Source organism: Micropterus dolomieu, linkage group LG05, assembly GCF_021292245.1.
Source record: "Micropterus dolomieu isolate WLL.071019.BEF.003 ecotype Adirondacks linkage group LG05, ASM2129224v1, whole genome shotgun sequence".
Lineage (NCBI taxonomy): Eukaryota > Metazoa > Chordata > Actinopteri > Centrarchiformes > Centrarchidae > Micropterus > Micropterus dolomieu.
Window position 1 is genome coordinate 16,708,041 of NC_060154.1, and position 26,833 is coordinate 16,734,873.

The 26,833-nt window shown below is 38.6% G+C and overlaps 3 protein-coding genes across 8 annotated transcripts in view; 2 read left to right on the forward strand and 1 right to left on the reverse strand.

The window, feature by feature from the left end:
* Nucleotides 1–5,006, forward strand: part of nexn (nexilin (F actin binding protein)) — a 14,046-nt gene extending 9,040 nt beyond the window's left edge. For 2 of the 3 annotated variants that reach the window (XM_046048995.1, XM_046048992.1), the window contains 5 exons: nt 2,206–2,250; nt 2,592–2,786; nt 2,951–3,172; nt 3,257–3,445; nt 3,550–5,006. In XM_046048995.1, the coding sequence (XP_045904951.1) occupies nt 2,206–2,250; nt 2,592–2,786; nt 2,951–3,172; nt 3,257–3,445; nt 3,550–3,933 (1,035 nt within the window). In that variant the 3' untranslated portion in view covers nt 3,934–5,006. The remainder of the gene's footprint in view (nt 1–2,205; nt 2,251–2,591; nt 2,787–2,950; nt 3,173–3,256; nt 3,446–3,549) is intronic. The other variant, XM_046048994.1, reaches the window with a different exon arrangement.
* Nucleotides 5,007–5,621: 615 nt separating this feature from the next.
* On the forward strand, nt 5,622–12,646 carry mindy4 (MINDY lysine 48 deubiquitinase 4). 2 transcript variants are annotated; one of them, XM_046048997.1, is made up of 18 exons: nt 5,622–5,867; nt 6,142–6,261; nt 6,350–6,564; nt 6,664–6,925; nt 7,030–7,286; nt 7,413–7,471; nt 7,584–7,693; nt 7,796–7,912; nt 8,039–8,130; nt 8,337–8,438; nt 8,606–8,669; nt 8,905–8,970; nt 9,061–9,128; nt 9,246–9,309; nt 9,940–10,101; nt 10,987–11,167; nt 11,385–11,463; nt 11,667–12,646. In XM_046048997.1, exons 1-18 carry the CDS (start codon nt 5,808–5,810, stop codon nt 11,713–11,715), a joined length of 2,127 nt encoding a protein of 708 aa, XP_045904953.1. In that variant the 5' UTR covers nt 5,622–5,807; the 3' UTR covers nt 11,716–12,646. The 2 variants fall into 2 exon arrangements, with proteins under 2 accessions (XP_045904953.1, XP_045904954.1); XM_046048998.1 differs by lacking the exons at nt 11,385–11,463; nt 11,667–12,646 and having other exon boundaries at nt 10,991–11,145.
* A 3,838-nt stretch (nt 12,647–16,484) lies between these two features.
* On the reverse strand, nt 16,485–26,803 carry alkal1 (ALK and LTK ligand 1). 3 transcript variants are annotated; one of them, XM_046050543.1, is made up of 8 exons: nt 26,611–26,803; nt 26,146–26,254; nt 25,620–25,694; nt 25,005–25,286; nt 22,455–22,508; nt 21,756–21,839; nt 18,510–18,583; nt 16,485–16,995 (listed from the first exon to the last, which is right to left on the reverse strand). In XM_046050543.1, the coding sequence occupies exons 4-7, from the start codon at nt 25,273–25,275 to the stop codon at nt 18,519–18,521; spliced, it is 474 nt and encodes a 157-aa protein (XP_045906499.1). In that variant the 5' UTR covers nt 25,276–25,286; nt 25,620–25,694; nt 26,146–26,254; nt 26,611–26,803; the 3' UTR covers nt 16,485–16,995; nt 18,510–18,518. The 3 variants fall into 3 exon arrangements, with proteins under 3 accessions (XP_045906499.1, XP_045906498.1, XP_045906500.1); XM_046050542.1 differs by lacking the exon at nt 26,146–26,254 and having other exon boundaries at nt 26,611–26,802; XM_046050544.1 differs by lacking the exon at nt 26,146–26,254 and having other exon boundaries at nt 21,756–21,836; nt 26,611–26,800.
* Between the last annotated feature and the right edge of the window lie 30 nt (nt 26,804–26,833).

Genomic DNA, 26,833 nt, shown 5'->3' on the forward strand with positions numbered 1-26,833 from the left:
GGATTTAGGAAGAAGAAGAGAAGCCTTCGGAGAAGGCTCTAGTGACACCTGGAAAGCTGAAGCTGACATTTGAGGAGCTGGAGAAAGAAAGACAGGAGCAGAGAAAGAAGCAGGCTGAAGAGGAAGCCAAACGCCGCCTGATAGAGGAGAAGAAAGCTTTTGAGGAGGCCAGGCTGGGAATGGTAAACAAACTGTTACTTTTACATTTAAATGCAAAGTTGCAACTTTTGTAAATCACTTTAGTTTTGCAATACACTACATTTTAGAAATAATAATACATGTAAAATATTTTACTTTCCCCTTTTTTCTTTGTATCCTGATACTAACAAGCAGCGATATTGATTATTGTCTTCGGATTCCTTTTTACACTTCATAATTGATATATATGCATTTGTTGTATAGTGAATTTCTATGTTTGAACTGTTGTTGAGCTGGCTTAATTAGTGCTTATAATACGTGTTATCAGGGAGAAGACAAGGAGGATACTCAAGCAGCTCAGGAAGACAAGGAGGAGTATCGACCTGGAAAACTGCGGTTGAGCTTTGAAGAGGTGGAAAGGCAAAGGGTGGAAGAAGAGCGCAAGAAAGCAGAAGAGGAGGCCAAGAAACGAATGGTGGAGGAGAGAAGAGCTTTTGCTGAAGCCAGGAAGAGCATGGTCAATACGCTACCCATAAACAAATACAAAATTCAATACAAAAAATTTGATGATTAGATTATGAAAATTCTAAACATCTCAGTTTGTAAACATGTCTGGTGGCAAGATCATTATAATTGAAATATCTTAGATCAGATATGTCCTTAATTAGGGAAGTACGCTTATTTGCTTTCTGGTGGAGTGTTAGATAAGAGGATTGACAACACTAATATCTTTATGAGCCTTATGCTAAGTATAAGGTTACAGCCAGCTGCCACTTGGCTTAGCTTAGCAGAAACACTGGAAGCAGGGGGAAATTGCTAGCTAACTTGGCTCTGTTGAAAAGTATCAAAATCCACCTACCAGCACATCTTAAACCTCACTAATTGAAAAGTTATATCTCGTTTTTTTAAATCTGTACAAAAAGTTTTAAAAACAACAATTCACCGTTTTATAGGGGGCTACACTATGTGCTGGACTATTTCGTGGCTAGAAGCAGTAACTTCCTGGAATCTGCGTGGGTGCTCTGAGCCAGACAAAGTAATAGTCTGGCTCATAACCCCTTGTAAAACAACAGGTTGTTTTTGAAATTTAGTTTTCAACAGTTTACACAAACAGGACATATCGTTTTAATTAGTGGAATGTAGAGGTGCTGGTAAGTAGATTTTGTGCTAGCTGAAGCTTTATTGGACACATATGAGAGTTGAATCAATCTTCTCATTTAAGTCTCTTTCAGAAAGCGAATAAGCCAATTTCGTGAAATGTCTGACTATTCATTTAAGGTAGTTTTCACCTGAGCTAGCGGTCCTTTGTGCAAACGTCCCACAAATAAGAGCAACCTCATTTTGAAAAGTTACATGAAATTGGCAAAATATGATGCTTACCTTGTTGTGTTCTTACTCAGCTTGTAGATGAGGACGATGAGGTGCTAATGGCCTTATTGAACCTGGAGGGCAGTAAGCCCGGGAAGATATGCGCCAGTTTTGAGGAGTTGGAACGGCAGAGAAGAGAGGAAGAGCAGAAGAAGGCAGAGGAAGAGGCCAAGAAGAGACTGGAAGAGGAAAAGAGGCTCTTTGTTGAGGCCCGCAAGAACATGGTAAGTCTACATGGCTCAGTGACCAAAAATTATACTCTGCATGTATTTTGCTGATCATTTACATGTCAGTAGGTTCTGGTGCGTAGGCTTTCAATTAATTTGCTGCTGCTGAGCTGCTGAGTCTTCCCTTTTTAAAGAATAGGCAAACCTACGTTATAACAAAATGTCTGCCCAAACACACATACAAACAGCACATAGATGCACCTTATTCATATTTTATCATTATGTCTACGTGTAGTTTCAACAGCATTAGTTAAAAAAAAAAAAAAAAAAAAAATTAGTTATGACCAAAGCAATTGTACATCAAAGTAACACCTGTTTTAACTCTATTTTTTTTTTTTTTTTTTTTTTTTTTTTTTTATTCTGACTCTGGATGAGGATGCATCTTTTTTTTTTTCACATATTGTATATCTTTGTGATGGGCTCAAATGGTACACCTGCATTGCTGTTCCCCTGTCCAAATTATTTCTTTAAGAGCCCTGGCCTGGATCAGGAAAGGTCTGCATATGGAGATGAAACAGTAAGATATTTTCAATTTCAAACGTATATATTTTACATGAAAGTACACGGAAACAGTTGGTCATTGAGTAAGCTATTATGAATGTATTCCCCGTTTGTACAAATGCACAAAGGTTTACAGATTTTGTGTTTTTTTTTAATGCATGTTGTCTTTAAATGTGCAACAATAAGAATGGCTGCTGCTTACTGTTTGCTGGTTTTATGACATTTTTGATGTTGGGTAAGTATTTGGACAAGGTGCTCTGTTATAAACTGAAGCCACCACTGACCAACATGGACATAATACTTGATACAGTCAGTTAGTTCACTCCCAAACCAAGCTCTCTGCCTATGTGAGTACAGGCACTAGATGAGGAAGAAGCGATGGTGAAGAGTGAATCTCAAGAAGCACTGCACCCTAGAAAACTGGAGATCAACTTTGAAGAGCTACTGAAAGAGAAGGAGCAGGCTGAGAGGAGACGCAAGGCAGAGGAACGCAAAAAGAAAATGGAACAGGAGAAGCAGGAATTTGAGCAACTCAGACAAGAGATGGGCGAGGTCAGTCTGGAACAGGTGGAAATTTATGTAGCCCATCTTTCCAAATACACCTTTTGAGTTCTCATAAATTACATATCTTACTGCAATGATAAATGTAACCTTCATTCCACATTGTTGTTACTTTTTCCATCGTTTACGGACTTCTGACACAACTGATCCCACAGGATGAAGTGAACGAAAGCTCAGATGTTGTGAGCAATGAGTATGAAGAACTGACCAAGCTCAAGAGGACTGGCTCCATCCAGGCCAAAGACCTCAAGTCCAAATTTGAGAAGATCAAGCAGCTGACTGAAGATGAAATTCAGAAAAAGATTGAGATGGAGAGAGCAAGGAGGAAGGCCATTGATGATGAAATTAAAGAGAGAGAAGCTGAGCGGTTCCAGGAGGTAAGAGTATACACATGGTATACAGGGATGTGAATTTTCCAACAAGCCATCAATAAATCAAGATATAATTGCTGTGTTTTTCAGGAGGATGATGAAAGAGAAACGACTCCAGTGAGGCCAGAGGAGTCACCTTTCAAACAGAAGGTGGACATGCGAGCCAGATTTCAACAAATGGCCAAAGCCAGAGAGGAGGAGGAGAGGAGGAGAATAGAGGAGCAGAAGCTGCAGAGAATGCAGTTTGAGCAGCAAGAGATTGATGCTGCCCTCCAAAAAGTAAATCTCCCACGTTCATGAAAATATATGCATGAGAACACAGCAAGAGTTTGGATAAGGGTTGCTTTGACCCTCAGACATTTTTATTTTTCATCTGTTTGCAGAAGAAGGAGGATGATGTGGAGGACGAGGGTAGCATCATCAATGGCTCTGCAGCTTATGAAGATGAGGAAGAGCATGCCAGGTCAGGCGCCCCGTGGTTTAAAAAGCCCCTTAAAAATCAATCAGTGGTGGACTCTGAGCCAGTTCGGTTCACCGTTAAGATCACCGGGGAGCCCAAGCCGGAGGTGACGTGGTGGTTTGAAGGAGAGATGCTCCAGGACTGTGAAGACTATCAGTATATAGAGAGAGGAGAGACGTACTGCCTCTACCTGCCAGAGACCTTCCCAGAGGACGAGGGAGAGTACATGTGCAAGGCTGTGAACAGCAGAGGCACTGCAGCAAGTACCTGCATCCTCACAATAGAAAGTAAGGCCACCTTGGTGTGATTGCATGCCTATGAAGTGGATCGCATGCTCCAATTCCTCGTGAACTCAAGCTGTGTGGCAGATGTGGATAACTGCTCTTCTGTTTCTTTCTTGCAGCTTATGACTACTGATACCCTTCCATGTTCAAGAAACTTTCCCTGTTGTCTCTCACTCCTTTTGTATAACTTCGTCCCTCATGGTATGGTCAAACAACAGAGGGAAGAAAATAGCAGTATGCTTGGCATTCCTAAGGGAGGGATACACAACACACACACACACACACACACACACACACACACACACACACACACACAAAAAAAAATAGCAAGATGTTGTTTACGTATTGTTCAAATGTAAAGCTGCACTCCCTGTTAGAGTAGGATGTCACCTGTGCCAAAAACAGACACCACTCTTGTTCAGTCTTTTTCAAAAGTACCTTCGCTGTGAGGCCCTTAAGATATTTGTGATACCAGCCTTTTTTAAGTATCATAACACTGTATTGTAAATATCACACTTTATGGTCCATACATGGCAAACATTATGCTGGAGGCATTGAAATGTGAAAGGTAAGATATCCTTGTGTGGTCATTTTGAAGAACAAGATATGGGAATATCAGTAAAACATCCCACATGCTTGCTTTGGTGTTCCACTACTGCTCAACAACTTCATCAGTATTAATCAGGATTTCATCTTCTGTACTCTTTGCCATATTAGTAAATGGAATTGTGATACTTTCCTGGTATTATATTATGGAGTAACATGTTAGTCATCACTTAATTGGAAATCCACAGTGAAGGATCCATTGGCAATGATTTGACAAAACAATTTGAACTCATGTGTACATCCTGATTTTCAATGAAACTCTTTAGGTCCAGATTAAAACTTCTAAAAAAACAGTAATAAGTCAAATTTTTCATGTACCCCCTACCCTACCCCACATTTCTTTTTGTGTTAAATGTAATACTCTTGATACAGTTGTGCTAAACAGTAGGTAACCGTTTCATGGTTTGATAATGAAAAATAAATATAGGCTAACCTGAATATTTGTCATACATTATAAATGAAAATGTTTTAATAAAATGAATAAAAACAACTGAATATTGTGGTGTCTTTTATTGTTGCGTGGGGAAGTCCTAAAGCCTGATCTGTTGCACATTTTACTTGCTTTGCTTTTGGATGTCTCTTAAAGGTTCAAAGTGAGGGTAGCCCATGGATCCTTCATGTATGGGTAGAGGATCAATAGTGGCCCAACAGCAAATTCTATATCTGGGCCCCTTAAAAGATTGCCGGAATTGTGCCTCTTCGGTTGCACATGTAACGTTAAGGTTATACAAGTTGTGTTCAGTTCAATTAAAGAGTGATCCTTGAAATTAGACAAAAACAGTAATTTGTACGGGTAAAATTCATACCTCATAAGTAAAATGTAAAGATTATTACACATTCTGAAAAAACAACCTGTTTTCGTGTTTCTTAATATTAGATATTAGGCTATTTGTGACCTCCTTTTTAAAACTATGTACAGACCCATAGTTTTGAACCACTAACCAAGCACTAGCGACATAAAGTTGCGCAGGGGGAGCATTTCCATTAAAGACGTATACTGAAAAAGATGAAAGAAAACAAAATGACAAAAGGATTTATAAAAAAATAAAAATAGGCCGCCATTTTGAGGGCGGAGCAACTGGCATCACCATGGAAACACGCTCTTCCGAACAACAACTGTAAAAGACGCGCAGTTACACCAAGTCTCTAGCACAAATGGCGCTGAACAACCCACAGCCTTGTAATGGCTCGCTACACGGTTAGCTAAAGCCCATCGCCAGAACAGCTACTTGTTGATTAACGGTATCTATGTTGGAAGAAGGTCGTCACAGCTGGACTCGTTCCCGTTACAATGGCCGTTTCAGTTGAAGAGGTTTCTTCGTCCCTTGTACGGGAATATCTGAGTCGAAAGGTAAGCTAGCAAACGCTAACGCTGTGAGGTGTTGACATAGGGTGGTCAACGGGCTCAATGCTAAACTTTTCTGCAAGCTGCCAGCTAGCTAGCATTAGCAATCCAGTAATGGTAAAGAGTTTAACGTTATTCAGGTGTTGCACTGACATCTGTGATTAGTATGGATGATGGTCAAATTGTCAAAGCTGCTAGCATCGCCACCCGTGATAACAGCCACTAAAATGTGACCATTTTGGTGACATAAGAACTTACGGTGCAAAACACTGTTGTGCAGGGTCTCAAGAGGACAATTGCCTGTATGGATGAGGAGCATCCGCGCACAGAGGCCAGTATCAACAACAGATCACACTTGATGCAGATTCTCAACATTGAGGGACTCTATAGAAAGAATAAGGTACGTCTTGCAGACGTTTTGGAGGTTGGCTGCTGTGCAAGTGGATACCATTAAAAGGACTGTATCTGACTGCAATCTGATATTGCAGATGCAGTACTCCCCCCTGAAAACATTACTGGAGATTATTGTAAAGCATCACATCAAGGACCTTGATAATGGCCAGATCACCAGCAGTGAAAGTGATTCTCTGCAGTCTATCGGCTCCAGTGTTAATTCTCCTGCAGCCCCGCCAACAGTGATGAACGACACAGAGGCAGAGGATAGCGCAACAGCTTTTCTTAGTAGCAAAAAAATCAAATCAAGGTAGCCTATATTACAAGTGACATTTTGATACATTATTTTGTGCCGTTTTAACTTTTTGAAAATAGGTTAAAACCTATATGGGATTCATCTCTCTCACAGGTCTGATGTAGAAGAAATCTGGCCATCTCAGCATATACACACGTCATTGCCTGAGACCGACAGACTATCCAGTCAGAATCAGTCTGGTTTCTGGGCTTATGACTCAGAAGAGCAAAAAGGCCAGCCACTCGTGGCTTCTCTCCAGGACAATGAGGGCTGCGTCAGAAGAGAACCAGAAAAAAAGACTGAAAGCACCCAAAGGAGCAGAAGTAATCGAATTAGACGTGGCATGATGGCTGGACCGATAGCTAGCACGCCTCAGGTACTGAACTTCTGATACACCTCTTTAAAACATAGTAATCCCATTTTCATCATGCTACTCCTATTCATCCCTCTCTGCTCCATTACTGATGTTTTTCCTTTTAGGAATCAAACAAGAAAAGGCACAATCGCAGGCAAGAAGCGCTTCAGCCACTGCTCAGAAAAGAAGATGAAAAAAGACAGTTAACGGATGGACTTTTAGTAACTGGCTTACATCAAAAAAGCTTAAAAAGCAGCCTAACTGAAATCAGCTCAGCTAAGTGTAGCGTAGGAGGGCAACAGGCATTGCGGAGTGCACCAGAGAGAATGCAGAGGGAAAACACCTTTGAAAAAGTGGGACACGACGTACTGAAGACTAAAAAGTAAATAATTATAAGATGTTAATAGTAGTGTGTCTGTGGCAACTTCACAGTTTTGCACTGTTCAAATGGTTTTCCTATCTTCCTTTTGTTCAAAGGTTTATGTGCATTGTGTCTGTTGTTTCTCAGAGTAAAGTCTTTGCCCAGGTCAAATGTGGGTGATTTGGATGTGTCTGAGATGGTTTTAGGTAAGTACTGTGTAAACAGAAAAAAGAGACTGCACCCATTGTCTTCTTTTTTTTTTTTTTTATGTTTTGCCTTGTATTTGTCAAAGCTGATGGTGTGTTAATCAATTCCTAGATGACATTGATGATGATGACGATTTCCGAGAACTCTTGAAAGCTTCCTTTCAGAGAACCATCGCAGAGCACAGCTATGCTGGCCGCCCGATGGACCAACACACTGCTGTGGTTGGTGATTTATGCCTGTGTTTCTCAAGAAATGCTGGAGATAGTTTCTGCGGTTGCCTTTGATTTTTCTATTTGTTTTCTGCATTTGTTTTTTTTCCCCAGGAATTGAAAATGATTCTTCTTGGTTCCAGCCTAAATTGTTTTAGTGTTGAGTGGAGGAATCAGAGTTTCACATTCTCAGAAACGCATGACCTGAGATACGGAATTGTGCAGAAAAAGGTTGTCTCAACTGTGCCGTCTTTCTAAAATTCAGTAATCCAGTCAACTGATTTTATATGATTTATTAATTTGTGATATTATGCTATAATTATTATTATTGTTATTATACTATTTTCTGTTTTCTAGGGTGGTCCTTGTGGCGTTCTGGCATCCATCCAATCCTTTGTTCTAAAGAAACTTCTGTTTGAAAACATCCAAAGCAGTGATACAGGCCTTCAGTGCGTTATCCTTCAATTCAGAGCTTTGGCTCATAATATTAACCTCTATGTGCCCTATTGTAATCTCTTGGATGCCTTTTACAGCCATTAATTCACATCAAGGCATGCTTTCTAACCACTGTTAAGAAATGATCCTGCATTTTGGAAGTAGCTTTATTATTACCCCAGACAACCTGCTTTGCACTCAAATGCCACTTTGTTCTCAGGAGGTTAAGACCTTCCAACACTGCCAGAAGAAAGTGTCTTGTTTTAGCTGCGTCTGAAATCCTGTGGCGGGCTGGTGAGGAAAAACAAGCCACAGTTGCAATGTAAGATCCACTTAATCCTCTTTTTTTACACAACCTCATGACCAGTGTTTAGCTAGGTTGAATGTATGTGAATACCTGGCTTAGATTTTGGAAGGCCTGGGTGGTTCATTATGTCAGGGTCATACTGTACCACAGAGCTTTTTTCTAATCTCTGTTTTTTAAAACAGAAATTCAGGGAGAAATCATTTCACCCCAACTGGACACTACAAATCTGAAGGAGTGCTTGAAAAGGTAAAGGGATGCCACTGCATACACATCTGCTCAAATTTCGGTAGTAATATTATACTCAAGTCGATTAAATAGATTAGATAGAAGCTGCACATAGATGAGGAGTTTCATATTTAAAAAATATTAAGAATTTTACATCAGACAAACATTCCTCAACAGCATTTTAATTTTTATTGGGTTCGACTTGTGGAATATTACTATGTCTAGATTTGATAGATAGAACTACCTTTTGTTTTAGATAACATGTTTTACGGTGGATAACATCAAGGACCTGCAGTTGATTCTGGAGCAGCATATTGAGCAGGTGAGAGATATCAACTTCCTCAGTTAAATTTTGCCAAGAGACATAAGATTGCCAACCTTTTTTGCTCCAATCTGTCTTCTTTTTTCACAGTTTGAGACTGAGGAGTTAGGATGCATGCTGTTGACCATATCTGCTGTTCTCTCTCGATCCGTTGAAAAGTACGTTATGCCTTTTCCAGCTCTGTGACCGAACAAGATGTGCAGTATAAAAAAATCACTATTAGCTAAATGAAGAAACATCACCCTTATTGTGCTTACTTGTTATTCTTTCATTAGAGTAAGGGAGGATATGGATGTGCCCACCAACACGCTCATCGGAGCCCATGGCTACTGCACTCAGGTTTGACATAAAAAATTAATTGGGCTTGATGGCATTGGTTTAGGGACATGCAAGTCTATCGCATAATAGTTAATGTTTACGGCAGCATTGAAATGCTGCCTCAAGGCCATGTCAGCCTTATGAGTGAACAAGCACATCTCCAGTGAGCAATGAAAATACTATGCTGCGAAGAACTAACAGAAGTTTGTGCGTGATATAGGCTATGTTCACACTGCAGGCCTTAATGGTCAGTTCCAAGGAAGATCCAGTTTTTTTGATTGCACAATAGAATAATACGATGTCACACAATTATTTTTTTTTTCCTGCCAGAGTTTTGACAGCTGTGCCTCCAATGGTCGGGGCTACTTAAGGTTAGGGTGGGTTTAGGGTTAGGGTTAACCAATCAGAGGCAAATCTGAACTGAAAAAGATCAGATTCCATGCTACTTGGGCTGTTCAAACTGTCAAAAAATCAAAAATCAGATTTGCCTCACATTGGCCTGCAGTCTGAAGATTAGATTATGTTGATGGTACAATAAAGGGATCTTAGTACAACACACAATACAGATAGTAAGCAATAATACTGTTACTGCTGTATACAGAACATAAATTCTGGTTACTAAGATTGCTTCTTTGTGTTTGTGTTCACCAGGAACTGGTCAACCTGTTGCTCTGCGGCAGAGCAGTTTCTAATGTCTTTGACAATGACATGGAGTTGGACTCAGGCAATGGCAACCTGACTCTTCTAAAGGGAATTAAGGGCCACTGTGACATTGGCCTGCTGTCCTTGTTTGAACATTATAACATCTGTAAGGTGAGGGGCATCACTGGCTGAAGAAAATGTGAAGCAACAGGCTCTGTGGTTATCTCAATCCGTAGCATAGTTACAAATTAAATTGACCAGGTGAATTGAAATATAACTAGTAGGTCAATCACATCACGGACATGTGGATATGTTTTGATGAGGAACATGGCCTGTTGAAGCTGATGTAAAACTCATTCTCCCAGGAAACAGTGATTAATTATGGCAAGCTGTTTTAACATTTATTCCTCAAAACTTACTACTACTACTACTGGCCACTATTCATTGGTTACTAGTAACTAAAAAGTAGTTACTGGTAACTAATGGAATATTAACTAGTAACTAAAAATTAAGTAGTAGAATCTAATCAATTGTTACTATTAAAACGGGAATAGTTTCTAGTAACTAATGGAAAGGTTACTAGTGACTAATGAATAAGTACTAGCTTTTAAATAGCGACTAGTAAATTTTAAGGAATAAATGTTAAAATGACTTGCCATAGATTAATAACAAGGTTTTTTAATTGGAAATGAAAAAAAGGTTTAAGGCTCTTTAGCAAATACCTTGCACATCATTAACATGTACAGTAAATACCAAGGCATGTACAAAGTGTACTATTCCAATCAAAATCATGTTACTCCTACAACCTGGAAAAACTGTGTGTATTCAGGAAGCATGCATAAACAAATACCATGACAGAGTTTTGATTTTACTCCTCACCCACCCTGGTAGCCGGAATCTGAAGTTTGTGACAACTCAAGATTGTGGATAACACTTTTTAATTTGTTAAACATTATAAAATTGATGTCTGAACTCCATTTAGCTGCTTTGATTTCAAGGTTCTGGTTATGTAAAACACTGCTTTGCTCTGCTGTGTTCTACTTTCTTCTATCTAAGGTAGGAGCTTACTTGAAGACTCCCCGTTATCCCATCTGGGTGGTGTGTAGTGAAAGCCACTTCAGCGTGCTGTTTGGCCTGCAGAGGGAGCTGTTGACCAATCAGGACAGCTGTCTGGAGTTTGACCTCTACTATTATGACGGACTGGCCAATCAACAGGAGGAGATCTGCCTCACTGTCTGTATGTAGCATCACTCAGTTTGCATGTCCTTTTTTGATTGTAATTGTTTCTTTATAATCCCCTCACCTCAGGTATTGACCAGAACTTTACATTAGGGTCAAATTTCTGTGGTTATAATGTGATCATGTTGGTGCTTGAGTAGTGTTTAGTTATTTTGCTTTTGCAAATTGTAAGTATGCCTTAATTAAAAATGTTAATTAAGTATTCGTATTTTTAGCTGTTGGCAAATCGGCCCTGAGCTGTCAAGATATTGACACCGATCTCATACCCCCACTGGAGCACTGTATCCGAACAAGGTAAGGATCTTCTGGCATTTCAAACACAAAGACATAGACTGGCGTGCACAGTAATGTCTTCAGATCCATAAAATGCTTTTATTGCTATTTATTAAGTCAAGGGGTGTTCAAATGTATGCTTTTAGTTCTAAAAGATCAGGTGGTTTAGTTATGTACCTGGGTCAGCTTTTAACACCTTATTAAACTGTGGTTTTTTTTTTCAGGTGGAAAGATGCATTAGTCAATTGGAATGAAACAGAGCCTATTCTTTGACTGACATTTTGCATCGTCCAAGACAGATACGTTTTCTTCATATTTATCCGGATAATTTAGCGTTACCATTGTTTTCTCTTCATAGTGAGAGTGCTGTTCTTCAATTTGTTTAAATGACATGATGGCCTGGATGTTATTTATCACACAATGTATGTGCAGATAGAGCTGGCACATGGCATATCATGTTAGCCATAAAGTTCCCTACAAAATTATATTTGAGAGAATGCAATAACATTTTGAAAGGTTTAGCTATAAGCATAAGGTTACTTTTTCCAAAAATGTTTGGAGGAAAACTCTATAAATACTTTTGGCACCATAGTGGCCTTTTACTTTTTACCTGTACTTTTCACATAAAGATATAACCGATTATCCAAAGAATCTTCAACCATGTCCAGTTGCCCTTGACTTTAACCTTCTTTAGATAACTATGACCTGGATGACTGAGAATCTTCACAGACATCGATATAACCGATTGTCATCCATATTTTACACTTATGTATTATGATTTCCCTGCTTACTAGAAATTAAATGAACATATGATATTGAAGAAATCTTGAAAAATGACTAATGTGTTAATTTCACACCACGATTTAACTGATTTCGGTCCATTTAACTTATTTTTATAATCTAGATAACCAGTTTGGTTTTCAAATGGCCAAAATCAAATTGCCTTATTACGTGTGCACTCTATAAGTGAGATAATATGAAAGGTTGTACTGTATTTGTTTTCATTGCCTCAGTAATAATTCTGATGTGTTGTTATGAGATTAGATTAAATAAATACAGGTGTGTAGGTGTGTGTGTGTGTATGTCTTTTCTGTCAAAGAGTATTATACTGTGTGCAGTATATTATACTAAACTGCCTTGATAAATGTTCACTTTTGACAGACCTCTCCTCTGGAACAGAAAATAAAACCATTCAATACCTCAACTGTCTCCATACAGTGATGTTTTTTTTGTGTCACTCTCTTGCGTCTCTTTGTAACTGTGGCTCCATAAACACCTTCTGTCGCTAAGCAGAAACATTTTTGTATACATTGTTTTATGAAACTGCTTTTAACTGCCAATCAAATAAGAAAAATACTGCAAAACTACTGTTGTGTAACTTAAGTTCAGTTATACTGTATATTGTTGTTGAGAAAAGATCAGTCTTATACAATAGAGCATAAGGCTTTTAACTTGAAAATGTTAGTGCTCCTGCAAACATCATTTTCAGTTTATACAAACTATTTGAAAAGGACAATAAATTGTAAATAAAAGTTCTCTATTCTTACCATACTGACATTGCAGAAGATGCGTGAGGATGGTGTTAACATTGCAGCTTTTCTAAACTAAGAAGCTCACTGTGACTAGCAAATTATTTTTAAAAGCTGTTGGGTATGTAAGACTAATAAATACATTTTTAGAAACATCACTTTGGTTGTTCAGATGTACAAATCACTTCCATAATAGACTAATAAGACTTTCTTTATTTGCCGCTCTGTGCCTTTGTAGCATTTAATTTTGTTAACGCATAAAAAATTTGCGTTTATGTAATTCTTACACGTTCTTCCAAATAAAGAAAACAAACTCAAAGCTAATTGTGAATTAACTCTTAACTATGTCACATGTCAGGGGGAAAAAACAAACAAAAACAAATTCAGCTGAAAGATGCCTTGCAGTTAATCAGAGTGTTTAGTATTAGCCATGGCAGGCGTCAGAGCGCAAACGGTGTGGGGCATGCAGAGGGGGTGGCAGGGAGACCTGTGCCAACACCTCCAGCACATGGGATCAAAGACACTGCAGCTGGCGCACAGACAGAGCTGTAGCAACATACTTCCCATCGAGCTGTCTTGTGCAACTTGGACCAGAGTCCATTTAAGATCAGTGCAATGCAGGGGTCAACCATCTTGGCAACCACACACAATTGAACAGTACAAGCTGTTTTCTTAAATAAATCTGTCACTCATATCCATGACATTTACATTTTGGTGCAATGGAAATGCTGGAGAAGACCTCACTTTGATGACAATTCAACTGTTAAATCTCTAATGGAGGCTGCATTATCTGAATGTATATTATTTATGACTCATGTAGGGATTTATGCATTCTACAAAAGACATAGGAAGAGCCATGAATTAATCATGAGATGTGGAGTGAATCAATGAGGCCTCTACAACAATTTTACAGCCATCACGGTTACTGCAGTCACTATAAATAAGGTGCTTTGCTTGAATGAGGCCTTGGGGTCTAAGCAATTGGATTAAAGTGTTTACTTTTGCCACAGAATTTGTCTGCGGATGGGGGGAGTTTGATACACGTCATAAGCAACCATGTTTAGGTTTTAGGTTATATGCTAGTCATAATCTCCACTGAATAGCTGGCACATGAAACAGTTTAGTAAGAGCCAACGTGCTAATCAAATTACAAATGTGTGTATGATTTCAACGTCAATTAAAGACAGGAAACCGGACAATCCATTTACTTGGTGAGCTTGTATTAAGTCAGAACTGGGATTTCTTGAAAGGTCTGCTGCAAGACGTGTGTCAGTCCAAATCACTGCCTCCTCATACAGAATTAAGGTGAAAAAAAAACACCGTAAACTTTTACCTTATCTGTTTCAAAGAACACAACAGCGCAGTTGGAGGTGACTAGCTCATAGCTCTTCTTCTCAATGCGGTTGAGCTTTGGTGCAGCCGGGTGTAGTCTGACAGGAAGGAAATGACCCGGCTTTGGTCTCTATTTACTATTTATCGCACCAGCATTTCTCAGAGGTATCAGAGGAAGGATTTGGTGCTTGTGTGTAATTGTGTTAGAGCCCTCCCACATGCTGTCCCCAGTGCATCCTCTGTCTCTTCTCCTAATCTGTGCTGTTTGTCTCCAGATAAGTGATATCCTCCTCAGATTAGGATCCGGTGTCTCTGCCCTGCCTGGCTGGAGGGAAAGGGATCCCTAGCGCATCCCCATGAGGTGCAGGCTTTATTTTTAGCTGCCTAATCCTTTTATAGCTCCAGCATAAAAACATTGCCCCTTTCTATTAATTGTCCCAGGTAATCATGACACAATATGCCACAGAGGAAGTACTTCGTTTTATCAGGTTTGACAATATTCAGAATTTTGTTCAAGCATACATTTCTAAAATGGACTAAGGAGCCTGTGATTTGTGGAAGAGGTGCAACCGTCCATTTTATGGCCCTTCAGAACAAGGCCATCTCATATCAAGTTAGAAACATGTTGCATGCATTGAGATCACAATCACACTGATAGGATCAGCACGTCCAAAGAAAACAGGTCCTTTCAGTGCAATTGCAGTTCACAAACTTTTGACAGCTTCCATGGATGATTTTTTTAATGATCTCACAACAAGCCAAACTTTGTTGAATAATACATGATCCAATGTAACAAACTGTTGCCGCTGAGTATGTAGAGACAAGCTGGCGTGAGAACTGAGCTGTTGTAATCTTTGGCTTAGCGTATGTTTTCTTCAGAACCCTGCCTATCAGCATCCCTATGTGTGTGTGGCTCAAAATTTATTTCACTACCCTAATAAAAACAGCAGACAATCACTGTAACTATTCCCCAGGCACACATCTCAGCACAAGATGATACAACTTGACAAGAAGAAGAATGTTGGATGCTGTTTGTTTGGTCAGGACTTTGTAGCACTCTGTTAGGGTAAGGGTATGTATTTCCCTGCAGAAATACACAACGATCAAGAGTTTAATTAAATGGCAGCTCTGATGCCTTTGTCTACCATTAGAAAGTCACTGTGAGGAAGTGACAGCTTGTTTTAATTCTCTTACATAGCTGATGCTGTTTCCCATTTATGAAGCCTAAAACGCAAACAAGCAGGATCTTTTAAAAGAGTCCAGACACTATTATTGTCTGGCACGAAGATAAGTCAAGTTGGACATTACTGTCCAATTTACACAAACGTTTAACAAGTGGGCTGAGGCTCCAGGTCCATAATACCAGGCACACTTCATTCATTGGATTATGATCAGGAACCACTTCGCTCAAAATAGTTATGCTTCCTAAAATGCATTTATCCACTCTATAAGAAACTCTAGAGAAAGCAATTTGCCAAGCCTTCCAAAAGGGCATAAATATGGTCTCTTTAAGGAAATAAAACCAGTAATATCCACTTACATTAAAATACAGCCATGCAGTTTAGATCATCTCCATATAAAACTGCAAACATGTAAAATGCCTTGCATATGTGATAACTTCAGGAGTTTGCTAAGGTTTTGTTTGGTATTACCCAGAGTATATCTCGTTCTAGTGAGCTTGAATTGCACAACTTCCCGTTGAGTCCAAGATATTTGACAGCTATGATTTAGTGTGTGACTGCCAGAGACAAACATAAACACCTGCCAGACATTTTGCAACAAACTCCAGTTAGAAGGTAACACCTGCTCTGAGGAGCAGGGATGGAGGAGGCTGCATCAGTGAAGGTGTTGAATAATGAAACAGAAAGTTTGAGCCAGAAAGAGAAGAAACAAGTATTCCCACTGAAGCAAGAAGTAATGAAATCCAGTTGTGTTTGGTGCTTTTTACAAATCCAAATGACACTGACCAGGGGATAAAACTACAGAGACTGGGATGAATGCTGTGTTGTAATCAAAAAGCTGCACACAATTTGCATTTTTTCAATAATAAGTAGTTCATTCCCTTGGGCTCCATTTGCAGTCACACCCATCACACTGCCTGCCTCTACATGGCTGATCCAACACTGAAGCCTCTTCATGTTTTCCCTTATCCCCATAAAACCCAATAATATCAAAATATACTGTGCTTCAATATTCTTTATTGTTCAGTACTGCAGTGCATTATCACCACTGTTGTCTTTCCATATGATCTCAGCAATCACTCAAGTGCCAAATAAAATGTGATGAAGACAGAGACGGAGCATGACAAATCTTTTAGACCAAAAAAGTGAAAGAGGAGTTCATATACAAGGAGGAAAAAAAAGAAATGCTTCCTCTCAATCGTTATAACTTTTATAACCAAAATAATCAGATTTTGAATGATTGTGAAATTATTATTTACATAGGCCTACCCTTTCAATAAATAGGTGTATTTAATATTAAATTAATCCTTACAAATATATGGTACACACAGGTAAATAAAAAGCAACTCCATTGAAAAACAACCAACAATGTCCATCAGCATTTTCAATTATGACAACCACAACAACAAAAAAATAGAAACACCATAAAAACGACAATGTTTATATGACTGCTGTGGATTTGAAGGCACTTCCTTGGCAACTCATTAATCCCTCTTTCATTGTTTGGGGACCTGAAATGGAATAAGAAAAAAAACTTGATTAGAGCTGGACATCAGCTTCAGTTTCTGCATGCCTTAGAGCTGTACTGAGATTTTTTTTCTGTCCAGTTTTGGCAAAGACACATCTTGACATCTTGGCCTTCCTGAGAAAGTCGTGTTGTCAGCTTCTAAAGAGGGTCATTACTGGCCTGCTATTACTGGCATTCCTCGATCATATGTCTAAGCTCATTCAGAAATGATCAGGATGACTAAATAATGAATCACTTAATATGCCTTCAAAGGCCCCTCGATTGTGATATACATTTGTCAGATTTTCTCAGAACAATGAGGACAGGATCTTATTATCTGATCCACTTGAGAAACTGAATACCTGAAGATGTGTCAGCCTCTTCAATTTTATAATGACCAGAAGTCCCATACCACGAAAAACTCAAATGACCACTTTTGTAGATGAACTCTCTCCCGGCAGTCACTCACCAGCTAGAGCTAATTGCTAATTCACTGAGAACACATGCTTTTACCCATGTTGGATTTAGGACTAGACGGCAGTGAACACATCAGACCTGCTGTCATCAAAGATCACCTTAACAAAGAGATGACTATGGCTATCCAAAATTACTCCACCGACGGTAGTCTAGCTAGTCTTACCTTTGTCTTGAAATGGCTATGTTGAGGTTTAGTGTGTTTAAGGTTAGTGTAAGAAACATGTTGAAGTGCTGATTTTTAAGAAAACCATCCTGATCTGTTTCTTTACATCTAGTCTTTTACTTTGCTCTCAGACTGTGCCTAACAAAATAATTTGTTTTAAATCCACCTTCTGATATGTTATATATATCTGAAATATATATAATATCTGAAATATTGTTGCACATGGGGGCAAAAAAATTACTTTTCATGACATTTGACCAGAACATAGTATGTCATTGTGAGTGGCTTCTCATTAAAAGACATTTCGAATGCTATTCAGTGGTACCGGTGAACTTTTCCAGTGAACATTTCCAGTTCAGACATAATCACCCTAGCATTTCTTTTCAAAAACGTGGTGCCAGGACAACATATTTACAGTTATGTTATTACACGTTGTAATATACATCCCTCTCCTACCTGTGATGGAATAGATTTGTGTGCAACTTCAGCCAACCAGCACTAACCTTAAAATAACCGGTAAATTAAGATTAAATACACAAGAGACTCTTTCTGGTAGGAAAGTGTTTCAACGTGTCCAACACCAACAAACACTATATTCTTGAAACGTACAAATGTTGAACAGATGCGCTGCAGCTTGTTTCTGATTATGAGCATCAGTTTCACATCAGACACAGTAAAATGAATCTGACTATCATCAACAAAGAAATTCCTCTGTGTCACATTGCGAGGAAATTATATAAATATATACACACATGCAGAACTAATATATGTCTATCTTATTTAACCATTTTTACTTTGATACATTACAGGATGGAGAGTTATCATGTATGCCCAACAGACTGAACCCCACCCAAGAAGAGATAAACTCTTTTACTCACATGCATAATCTAAGATTGCATGCACAGTGGACTCATTGCTAATCGTGTTAGCAATCTTGCACATCTTTTGTAATCTGAAAAAAAAAAAAGACAGGGAAAAGAGGCGATAAACATGTTAACATCAATCAATCAATCAATCAACATTTATTTCTATAGCACTTTACAACAACCGTCAGGTATCCAAAGTGCTTCACATCATAGAATATAATAAAACAGCATATCATACAATAGATACATATAACAAAAAAAATTTTTTTTAAAAAGAAACAAGAAAAAGGAAATTGTCACACCACTACTGCGTATTAAAAGCCATTCTAAACAGGTGTGTTTTAAGTTTAGACCTAAAAATAGTTTCATCTGCAATTGTGCGAATATCAGGGGGTAGCGTGTTCCAGAGTCTCGGAGCAGCAACTACAAACGCCTGATCAACCCATCGCTTATACTTCGACCATGGGACTTCTAAAACCAATTGGTTTGAAGACCGTAACGACCGGCTGTGCTCACGAAGGTTAAAATCTCAGTTAAGTTCTCCAGGGCCAGGCCATTTAGGGCCTTAAAAACGAACAGCAAAATCTTAAAATTTATTCTATACTGCACTGGGAGCCAATGTAAAGTGTAGAGGACGGGAGTGATGTGAGCACGCCTAGATGTATTTGTTAAAAACCGAGCAGCAGCATTTTGTACAAGTTGAAGTCGTAAGATGAAGCTTTGATTTAAACCAACATAAAGAGCATTAGAATAATCCAACCTCGAACTAATAAAGGCATGAATCACTTTTTCTAGGTCATGCCTGTTAAGAAAAGGCTTAACTTTAGATAGAAGACGAAGCTGGAAAAAACTCATTTTGACAACATTACTGATTTGCATGTCAAATTTCATGTTGCAATCAAAAGTAACCCCCATATTTCTGACAGCAGGCTTAAGGTATGAAGCCAGAGCCCCCAAATTCACAGCTGAACCATTTGGGTTACCGAAGATGATACACTCAGTTTTTGCTTTGTTTAAATTAAGAAAATTTTGTGACAACCACAACTTAATATCATTAATACAACTAAGTAGGGAGTCTAGTGCAACACTAACATTCGGTTTTAAAGGCAAATAAATCTGCAAATCATCGGCATAACAGTGAAAGGACAGGTTGTGCTTTCCTATAATACTCCCTAACTGCAACATATATAAAGAAAACAAGATTGGGCCAAGAATTGAACCCTGGGGTACCTCACAACATCATACCACCCATGTAATTAATGCTTCAAAATGTGTCTCTCTTAATAGCTGGACTATTGAAAATTGGAACTAAATGATTCTGCTATTAACTGTAATACATTACAGGTATTTTTTTCAATGTACAAGGTACAAGGTTGTTTATTAGTATTTTGTGCTACAAACACAGCATATAACTAAGTGTAGACCTATATTAAAATATGGTAATATATAAATTAAAATAAAACAATACAGTTATTTATATACATATATACATAGGCCTACACATATACCCCCCCCCCACAAACATTCCACAGTACATTTTTTGAATTTGCTTTTGGTTTGAATGTAAACAGCAGCAACCAGATGATAATATGAAAGTTTCATCTTCACAATAAACAGACGTTTATTGCATTTGTGCATCAAGCATCATCAATGTAAAACACAGAGTCCACCTCCTCTCATCTTGCCGGAGTCTTGAACAACAACAAATGTCCCAGGGTTTTCAAAATACTCATATACTGCAGGTCATTTAAAGACAGTAGGTACTAAATAGTACTCAGTACATAGTAGTGTCAAAGTGAGAGTGAAATGAAAATGAAAAAGACACAAGACGCAGAATTGACATCAGAGGCGATAAAGTTGCAATGTTCCTTTAACAGAACAGCTTTGCATTTAAAGTGCACAATCACTCATGATTTCTAATATCATCATCAAAATTAGCATAGGAATTGAGCCATAAATATTGCTGTCGACAAAAGTAAGCATCATCCCAATCCAACAGACATTCAAATTAATCTTGAGTGTGAACCAGTTTGCCATCTGTATTTGTCCGCCATGTCTCCCTGTCTGGCTTAAAGTAAACTACCTACTGTATTTAACAGGAAATTTATTCGTTGCTTCAAGTCTGACTTTGTGCTTACTTGACTGCATCACAAGGGAAAAAAGAAACGCTAAAAGAGGGGCTTCTTTCTCCTATTCACTCTGTCCACAATAAAGGCAACTATGGCTAAACAGATATCCATCTGTAACTTGGAGCATCATCTGCAATCATTCTCCGACGTCTGCCTGTCTCCTTAATTCCCAAATGTACATATTCCAGATGCAAGGACTGATCCTTCAGATTGCAAACTGTGGTGCTTCTATATCTGCACTTCCCAACCCGGGAGTTCAGGACCCTCCAAGAGGTCACAGGATAAATCTAAAGGGCCGTGAGCTGATATAACATTATACTGCTACACAAACTATGTTTATATTTGTAATATTTGAATTTTTTATTATTAAATACTCAAAATCTTCATGACTGTTCAACTATTCAAACTAAACAATCTAAGAAAGGAATATCACTCTTTGGTTGAAAAGCACAGAATTTTTTTTTTACTTTATATATACATATACATATGTATATATATATATATACACATACATGGATCCATATCTATTTAGAAAAGGCAATTAAAAGACAATTTCAGCTTGTCAAATCCCGTATCGCATTGGAACCAGCCATGTTCACATTCACTACAAATCCATATTTAATCGATTTTAATCCATAACATTAATCTGCAAATGCTTTTGCATGAATTAAGAGTACCTGAAAGCCTCTAAAAACTTGATTTAGAATCTTAAGTATTTCTCTATATCCTTAAGTATTCATGACTAAATAAGCAACAATCAAAGATTAAGTTTGGAGAAAACACATCCTCACGTTTTATTTGTTAGTTTAACTCTCAGCTAATCTGCTTCATCAGGACGGTGTGTGTGTGTGGTTTGATTTGATTAAACTGTGGCAAACATCCCGCCAACTGCCATTGGATTTTGATTTAAGTGTTGCTAAATCCTGATTGTTGCGCGGATGCATGACATTAACTGTTCCAACTTTGACAGTGTTGTTGTTCATGTGGGAACAAATCACTCACAGTGAGAAGCTGATTGGAAACACAGATTTTCAGGGCCTTTAAAATATAATTCCTGTGATGATACAGGCACAACAGTCATTGAGCACATTGTAAAAAGGGCAACATGAGAAGAAAAAGGCATACATACGTGCTGGTCTCGAGCAATCCCTTGTGTTGTGATAAATTCTATGAAAGTGTGTTCTGCATTCCGAGGAGAACTTGACTGGTCCTGCTTAAAGGAAAAGGTCTGATCAGGCAAAAATTTTAAATTTTTTCAAGGACTTCATTATTTCCTCTATATCCAAAGTATAACTAGTATAACCATGCCTAAGCCTACAATAAATTTGTAAATGTAAAAATGTAAAAGTGAACAGCACATTATCACAGACATGGTTAAGGAGTCAGGGTTCAGCTGGACAGAGGAACTGAGTCTTGAGTCATAATCACCTTTTAAAATTCCAGATTTTCACACCAATAAGGAACTCCACTCATAGGTCCTGAGACAAATAATCAGCTTAACCTCACACTGCCTACAACATAATTCTGTCGGCTTCTGACCATGTACTATTTCTCTGCACCACTGCACTACACATAAGCCAGGCTACCTTCTTCTGAACCACATCAGTGCCAATGTTCACATGCTTTCTATGACTTAAGCATACTGTATGTTGGCTTTCAGCAAACTAAGAATTTCCAGCCAAGGGTTACATGGGAAAAGTGCCAACTATGCTCTTTCCAGATAAAACTGTTTTGCAACGTCTGGAAAGGACAGCAACGAAATGCATTCAACGTTGAAACTTTGCTCTCATGATGTTGTCTGTGATGGCAGTTCACCTGTGACACTTACCTGTAAAATGCTGAATGAATTTCCCTTTCATGTTTACATCTCTAGGAACAATTTCTGGAAAATAAAATCACTATTAGCTTGTCAGTCAACAGGCATTTTACAACAACTGAGCCGTTCTTAGTGACACAGTGACCATGATGAATATGACTATCATTGTCAAAGTCACCCCTCCACTGCATATATCATTGTTTATCACTGATGCAGTAAATTTCAAATAAATGTTCAGTTCAACGTGAGGCTGCACAATATTATTCATGATTAAAATCCTTGGTGATTTTGGTTATTAAAGTAATTTTGCTGCACTCATTGCATCTTATATAAACATAATTTCTAACTACATAATTCTAAATGACAATTATTAATTGTGAATACTGTTCAAAGGCAGTGCAGCAAATGTAGTATGTCTGTGATGAATCTATATCTTTACATTATTCTCTACGGAGATCTCATGTTGGAGGGGGTATTTCATAACGTCTAGATAGGTGTAAGAGTACCCCCCTTTCTGCTCAAGTCCATGCAGACCACACATGTAAGTGTCTGATAACACATTAGCCATGCTGACAGGCTAAAGAGATTATTGTATTGCAGTTTAATGCTCATCAGAATAAGTCCACGCTGGTAGTTACTGGGCTAACATTACATTAGCCCCCAGACCCAGTACCCAATGCTGTAACTGCATGTAACTACAGGAGGAGGATGAATGATAACAATTTAGACAAGCTGAGCCAGCATAGAAAGTCCAGATATACAGTAAAGACAAAACAAACCACCCAATTCACCCTAATTAGAAGGATAAACAAATTTTACTATTCCAAAAAAAGAGTTGGACATGTAAAAGCCAACTGTGCCATCAAGCCAAAACCCAGGTGTGAAGAGTGAAAATGGCAGCTTGGATTACACAAAGTCAGCTAATGTGGTTTGTACTGTATCTGTGTACTGTATTTCCTGGGCATTAATAAATGCACGTCAACAAGAATAAAATACAAAAGTCTTAAGCTGCCAGTCTGTTTCTTGTGCCACACATATAAAAAGAGAAACCATGACAGATAAAACCCATTGTAAAATAAAAGTGTTCCCTTACATTATGTCAGTCTCACCATAGCTGTCATTCTGATGACACAGCGATGGCTTTTGAGGAACACACAGAGACGACTAGAGGGTGAATGCATTAGTGGCTTTACAGATGTTTCTTCTTCCTCCTCATTATGTTCAAAACATCTATCTTTGCGTGACCATGGATGCACGCACCAGTTGCTAATATGCTGCTTTTAATATCCTCAAAAGATAAATTCCATCCAGTCAGTGGTCTGAGAAAGGTACTTTTCCAATTGCATAAGCTGGGGCTGAGACTTTGAGCTTTGCAACGTCTGCGCACTGTCTCTGAAACATGATCTAATTGATAGTGATGGTAGGGAGAATCTGAAATTGCAGATAAACAACACATAATGTTCAGTTGACACTTAATAAACTCCCACTGCACATACCAATGACGCACAGTCCTAGACCACACTCCAAGTTAACTTTGCCTGTTGCAGCAATAAAAACCGTTACCGTAAAATACATAAAATAATTTTCTGGGTACCTTTCCTTTATTAAAGTCTTACCTGGGCAAACCTTCTGTCTTGGATCTCAGATAATTGAAGAGATATGTATCAAAGATTTACTTTATTGGCATAATTCCAGTCTGGGCATAATACAGGTACAGTTTAACATCCATTTAAATTGAATTTGTTTAGGTAAGATTTAGAAACACAAATCAGTAAAATGACCTGGACTCTTCTATACAGATAAATTAAGTGCAGTCTTTATATAGTCTCCTCACAGAGTCTCATCGTTCTGTAATACAGTCAAATGGAGTGTTTGAGTAAGTGATTCTGGTGAAGCTCTATAAATTACATCAATGTGGTACAGCACAGCCAGTCTTGGTCAGATATGTCTTGCGGAGATGCTCCCGATTGGAGATGCTTTCTGGCACATCATAGTGTCTTTGTGTACATGCAGGGTGGTCATCATTCATGTTTTAGTTTCCACCATGAATCATACTGAATGAATCATTCACACGTTTGGCACGACGATGCTCCTCCTACGCGAATTCATAGTACCTATCCACGTCTCTGTCCGTCAATCAATCACAGTTTGAATGAGAGAGCGCTACGGTTTGTTCAAGACATGTGGTGAAAAGGCATCTCTCAGAAATAAGAATACCAAGTTTGATACATGTGGCATAACCCTTTTGTCCACGGCAGATGAAGCCGACCTGCATGGCATGCATTATATAGCCACTTTAAATTGAGTTGGACATTTGAGAACAGAAAGATCTGGACACTGTAACCTGCCTTTTAAGCATACTCTTGCCAAATAGCTTTTATGAAAAGGCAAACCTAATTTTCTTTTCCATATATCTTCAACTAACATGCTTACACCACGTTCCATTCAGCCAAACTAAATAAGGTGTACAGCCCAGACCAGACCAATGACAGCTGTCTCCCACGGTAAAATGGGGATTATGCTTTCATCATCAGGACCTAAAAATAAATCTTATCAGCTTACCTATGAGTCTACTGTTATCCAGCCTAGGAACATAGAAAGGCTTTTCACGGGAGGAGAACTTCATGTCTTGGGCTGAAGTGAAGAGTCCACTGCTACAGCGCCTGGAGACGGGTTTGTCCTGTTGCTGGCTGTCTCTGATAACCTGTAAGATTAGATCCAACAGGGTCCTTCTTTCTTTCTGCTTGACATCCTTGCTGTCCATACACTGGCCCGAGGTAATGAGCAGAAAGAAGATAGTCAACAGTATGTGCCATTTCCTCTCCACCTGCATGACTTCACTGTCTGAAAACATAAGCAAACAAGTTTTGTTACACAGAGGTTAGATTAACTCTGTTGAGTCATTCAACTATTTTTGGAATTCTAACAACCAGAAAGATAGCAGTACACTTTGTGTCATTCTTAACACCTACGGATATTTCACCATTGCTTGTCATTTGAGCTCCTTCACATCCCCAAAATTTCATAAACTCCATGTCAGAGGTGACATGCATAGCCTCTAAAAGTGGAATTCATTGCCAGATATGGTCTGGTGCAATCTACTTGACGCAGCAGTCGCGTTTCTTCTAGTTCAATACGAGGGTAAAACAAATGCAGTCAATCTAACTTCACACTTACTAGTTTAGTAGTAAAAGATGCTTATGTCCTGGAGAGTGGACACAGTTGTCTTCAGCAAATTCTTCCAGGCGTTGTCTGTGGTCCCGGAAAGAGAGAGAGAACAGCCAGTAGATTGTGCTCACCACCGTCTTTCTTGAAATAATGCGTCTCTATTTATACTAGGAGCCACCTTCTTGAAGGTAATACAATCGATTTCGAGTGGGTGGTAAAGCAATGTTGACATCTTTGGTGCATTTCATCCAGTGGCATTCGCTCACTTTGGCATGCGCCCCTCCTTTACGCACCAAAACATCACTAGTTGTAGTTTTATTGGACTATTAAACTCCAAATAAAAAGAACCCTTTCGAGACGGAGTAGCGGTTTAACATCTAAAAAAAGAGCCCCCCTGAAATTTCCATTGAAAAAACAAACGTCAAAGACTGTGGCGCGTCAGTGCGCAAGAAAATAGTTTTCCAAATGCACCAACTTGTTGGGTGTTGGATGCAGACAACAGAAGAATCTGTGGTCATGTAAGCTTCTAGCTGACCTGTCAGCGTGTCGATCTTTTTGTTCACCGATGTCCAAGTCTTGTGACCACCTAAGCGCTGCAGAGAATATGCCTCCAGGAGCAGCCATCCGGCTGTTTTCCAGCCTTACTGAATAAAAATATATAATTGTGATAGAGCTTTTAAGAATTATGAAATATAAGGGTCTATTTAAAAATATATAAGGGAGTCCAAAAAACTTAGTGGACTGCTAGCTCAGCTGTCTGAATTATAAAGTCCCCTTTTAAAGACAATTAAACAGTAGTTCTTACATAATCTAAATGAGTGTAATAATTGATTAATGCATGAAATCTCATTTATAGTGGGAATTTATTAGGCTACAGCTTCATATCACGGCACTGGTACCTTATTTGCACTTTGCATGCATCCCTTTACATTATACAGTATATTAGATGAAAAATGCGTTTTTAATGTGTCTGTAAACCCAAAGGAAGTTAGGACGTTACCTAGTGGCGTCGCACATGTTCTCGTCCAATACGGATTTCTTTTAAAAAAGCTAAGCAAGAAAAAACCCAAAGGTTAAATTATTATTATTATTATTATTATTATTATTATTATTATTATTATTATCCGGAAGGCATCGGTGTAAAGGACGTTTGTCACATCGCAGTTTCCGCCATGATCTCCACTATGTGACAAATAGGTGAGTTACTTCCTGAATGACTGTTT